Source organism: Oncorhynchus kisutch, linkage group LG10 (assembly GCF_002021735.2).
Source record: "Oncorhynchus kisutch isolate 150728-3 linkage group LG10, Okis_V2, whole genome shotgun sequence".
In the NCBI taxonomy this organism is placed as follows: Eukaryota; Metazoa; Chordata; class Actinopteri; order Salmoniformes; family Salmonidae; genus Oncorhynchus; species Oncorhynchus kisutch.
Window position 1 is genome coordinate 25,193,145 of NC_034183.2, and position 4,745 is coordinate 25,197,889.

The window sequence follows — 4,745 nt, forward strand, 5'->3', positions numbered from 1 at the left end:
TTTGCGCAGAGCTTTCTCACTCGAAACCACTTATAAACACCATTCCAGCAGAATACTGGTTACTAATATAAAGTTTAATAGAAGCACTTTTCACTGATATTGATCTTAATTGATATGGTGTGTTTCACCATAATGTCCTTTTTTACACGGCTATTAAAACGGCATTGTTTGGTCAGTCATTGTAGCCAGGCTATTCAACCCCTCGCTAAAAAGTCTGATGGTGTTTAAATCCCAGAAATCACCATTCCCTTCACACCTGTTGCTTGGCCTCCATAAGATTAGATTCTAACCTCCATCTATGTGACTTTACATCTTTAACTCTGATTTTCCTTACATTGCAGATATCTTCAGTGACATGTGCACAGCAGCTCTGTCTGACTCTGAGGAAAATGAAAACCCTAGGTGGGGAGATGTATCTCAGGATAGCAGATAGGCACGATGGACCATTTGGCCATGAACTTCTGGAACATGCTGGTAGCCCAACTTGGTAAATCTTCACAGTGGGGCATCGATTTCAGCTGCTGTGCTCAGACAGAAAACTACAAGTCTGAAGTCAAGTCAATAGTGAAAATTAGAATAAATGCCAAACTGTTTTGCCCTGCTTCAGCTGCTAAGGTAAAAGAAAGTTACTTTTACCAGCATTTTGTCATGTCTCAAAACCTGAACATGATCTGCTAGTCAGTGCTGTCAAAGAAACTCTGCGGTGGCTTTGCTGCACACCATACTCCCTCCTGTGGCTTAATCATGTAACCGTTGTGAGGAGGGTCATCCTGGACACATAGTGGACAAAGAAGTGCTACCATGGAAACTGGATCTCTCCATCAAGGGGGAAAATGCTTCACCGATAGACTCAATTGGAGACGGGCTTGATTGTAATTCTTGCGTTAAGACCTTAACATTTAAACTTCCTGAAACGTTGATGTTTTGTCCTGCTGAATTGTCTGCCAGTTCAGTTGTTTTATAAATAACTGAGGGAATTCTCATTTTGCATGAGATACTTTTCCCTGAACAACAACATACAGTACATAGATATTTACTTCATCTTATGTACATCCATAATATATATATTTTTTTCCACTATTGTAAAATATGTGTATAACTATTCTATAAATTCTCATCTGATCATTGTAAAAGTATTCATGCCAACTTCTTTCAAATTTTGGCTTGTGCCTCTAGTGGATTAATCTCAAATGTATGTCCTGGTTAAATGTTAGTGAATTCACTCATGAAATACCATCTTATGGTCGATTGTGATTACAAGCATTGCACATAGCCCTGAACATATTTTATTAATCTACTAAAAATGTGGTATCATTGTACAGAAAATATTCCAGTAGTACTGTACAGCTTATTTGGAAGTTGTATTGCTATACACTACAGCCCCAATATAGAATGTTTTAATATTATGTATATTTAAGAACATAGCTTTGGCCATCAGTGATATGACTCATATGATCAATCAACTGTTCATCTGACTTTTGTTTAAATATCATTGTTTCTAAGCGATATAATGGCATTAAATGCCCCAGATATGGTATAACAGCATACATGAGATTGTATCGGGCCACAGTATAGCAATCTTGTAATATAAAGCGCTTCAAAAGGCTGTATTGCTACTGCAATTTTTTGCATGTGTTTATTTGACCATTATATCCGGGTAAGTCATTGAGAACAAATCATTATTCACAATAGCATATTATTCAATGAACTTGTCGCATTACCTCAATGTAATTCAATCTCTTCCGAATGCCCATCAAGGAGTTCTAACAATTTGGGGTGTTTAAGAATAGTAAGACATTGAAAGGCATAAGCACATGCACAAAGGGACTGAAGACAGAGGAAACTCTAGATGGAACGTAAAGAAGAGTTCTGGATTTGTTTTTCATAACCAAAAATGTTGTGTTCCTAATCTCTGAGACCAGACCTCTGCAAAAAATATCACTAAGACGTTATGAAATTCAGCCAAAAGGCAATGAATTCTCACGAAGCACAAAGCGACTGCCTTTTTAGACAGAGGTGCTGGACTCATTTAAGATGAGTTACAATGAAATGTCATTCAATCTGAGTGAATTCAGAATGCATCTGTGACTGTTTTCTATGGATAAGTGTACATTACTTTTCTGTAATTGTAAGTATATAATGAAATGCATGCATCTTGAAAGCCAATGTTAATTTCTGCTCTTTTGTCAGTGATCAATGCTGTTTCAGGTATAGCAGAACACAACCAGCCCACTATATCAGTATAATTCCTGCCTACCCATTGCTACTCCCTCAAGGGAAAGAAGAAAGCCATTAATGTTAGACTTAAAGCATAATGTATTCCCTCAGTTGGTGACTGGTACTAACTTTTTATCTGCTTTCTCCTACTGATATTAAATAATATTTTAAAGAATCACATTATAACATTTGAAATGCTTAAAAGATCTAGTCTCTGGCACAAATAGCCTTATTCATAGCATATGAAAATGATGACAAATTCCTTCTATTCCCTCATCCAAAACATGAACCTGCCATTTAAGTGCACCAACAGACATCTTTACATAACTGTAAGCACAATTTTAGATGCAAAGTTTGAAAGATATGAACTTCTCATTTGGCCAAATGTCCTTGCTGGTGAGTATCATCCAGATGTTTATTTAACTAGGCAAGTCAGTTAAGAACAAATTCTTATTAACAATAACAGCAGGTTAACTGCCTTGTTCAGGGACAGAACAACATATTTTTACCTTGTCAGCTCAGGGATTTGACCTTTCGGTTACTGGCCCAATGCTCTAACCACTAGGCTACCTGCCACCCCAGATTTAAAGGCAATAAACGTTTAACATTTGATCATTTACACTATCTTTATAGTTTCCATTGGCATGTAATAGAGTATGGCATTCCTGAGCTTCACTTCAATAAAGTCTTCCAAAACATCTGAATTGTGCAGTAACAAAAAAAGGTGCTCATAACTGAAATGTAAACATTTTGTCCATCACTGTGGTAGAAATATGATTTGGTTTGAAATTGAAAGTGCGGTGCAGGGGATGGCAGGGAGGTGGAGGGCACGGCTTCATTGAGCTTTGTTCTATGGTGTGTCGTTCAAGCTCCAGAGGGAATACAGAAGTAGAAAAGAGCTGGCACAAAGAGCTGAAGATGTAACAGGCATACAGAAGCTGGGACTCGAGTAAAAAATGAAAGGGACTTGCTTGAGCTCATCACTTTGTCCTTCAAGCTTGGTGCAGGTTTGCAGAGGTTCTGTGAAGACAAACTGCACCACAGCCAGAAGGAATCCATCATGAGCATCTGCCCCTAGAACAAAACAAAGACAGTACAGTATGAAGATAGGCTAAAACCACAGACAGAAAAGTTTGAATATTTTAGCTAAAACTGCTTCTCGATCACACGTGTAGGCGATGTCATGGTAACGTTGGATAGCTCAAGCGTTAGAAACACGTCGTCTAAGCCGTCAAATCAGACACTCCTTCGATATAAAGTTGTTTTTGACGAAAATTAAACCGTGTCCGTTTGTCACTCATGAGGTTGGAGTAGAAACATGTTCAACTACTTAAGACATTGAGTCGAATCTAGGTTGTTTCTTTAGAGTTCGATAAAATTAACAACTAAGGAAGAATCTCTCATTGACTTCCCAAACCACAGCTATAACAATGAGAAAGATATTTCACCGGATGTATAAATGTGAAGCATCCACTTGGCGTTTCCACTCACTACCAAATATGAGAAACCATTGGCCGGCAGTGGGAGAAGATGGATTTTGGCTGACATTCTGCTACATTGATCATCGATTAAACATTTGATCTCAATACAGTTTTCTGTTTCCAAAACTAGAATATGTTATGAACAGAGTGGGCTAAGAAAACTTTACCCTTTGCCAAAGTTTAAAACATAGCGTTATTTACGAGTGCACTTCACAGAGGCATTCCCATAACGGAAATATGCAGATATATGCTATAACGGGCCAATGGGATCTCGCTAGCTTGTGCTTGGTCCTGCCCAGATCCTTTCTAGTTCTGCCCACTATGACTAATTTGTACCCATTGGAAACTACATTGATTTAGTTATAAAAAATAATCGGCCTGGTCTGTTTAGTCTCTTCGCAAGCATTCCCTGAAGACTCGCAATGTTGCACCTCTGGATTTAGAAACTTTGTGAACAAACTGTGCACCCACATGGATTAACTCTTAAATTGGGTTAAATCAAGGTTTCCGTTGACGTGACGCCTATCCATAAGAAGTTTTAAATCAAGGTGTATCTATTAATCTTGTTGCACCAAATTTTAAAATCCTTCCTCTAATCTAAGTTTAGTTTTCACTTTAAACCTATATTAATTTAAACCATGTTGGCGCAACCCAACCTCAGTGATGACAACAGGGAAATGCAGATGTAGGCCTGTACTACAGGTATTCTGTCTTGAAGCCTTGCCTGTGTTTGAGAAAGTTGTTTTCCCGGTAAACTTCGTAGAAAGTTGATTTACCTCAATTAACTTGCCCAGGTTTAATGACGTAGAAAGTTGATTTATTTAAATTAACTTGCCCATGTTTAATGATGGCATTCTATAATAGAAGCGGACCATATATTTGAAGAATATCTGGTAAAGTTGTGCATAACTTCGTAGCCAACCCTGTGGCCACAGAGCGCCTATGCCCTGCACAGTGCCAGTGGGCATTGTAGTTTGAATCCACGAGCCAATCAGTAGCCGCGCAGTGCTTATTCAGCAGGCTTTCCCATTCTTGTCCAATGAGATT

General features: G+C 38.3%; 1 protein-coding gene across 14 annotated transcripts in view; it reads left to right on the forward strand.

Moving 5' to 3' along the window:
• The window catches only part of LOC109897957 (guanine nucleotide exchange factor DBS), a 72,785-nt gene extending 69,868 nt beyond the window's left edge, over nucleotides 1-2,917 (forward strand). For all 14 annotated transcript variants that reach the window (XM_031833383.1, XM_031833386.1, XM_031833389.1 and 11 more), the window contains one exon: nucleotides 342-2,917. In XM_031833383.1, the coding sequence (XP_031689243.1) occupies nucleotides 342-433 (92 nt within the window). In that variant the 3' untranslated portion in view covers nucleotides 434-2,917. The remainder of the gene's footprint in view (nucleotides 1-341) is intronic.
• Nucleotides 2,918-4,745: the final 1,828 nt, after the last annotated feature.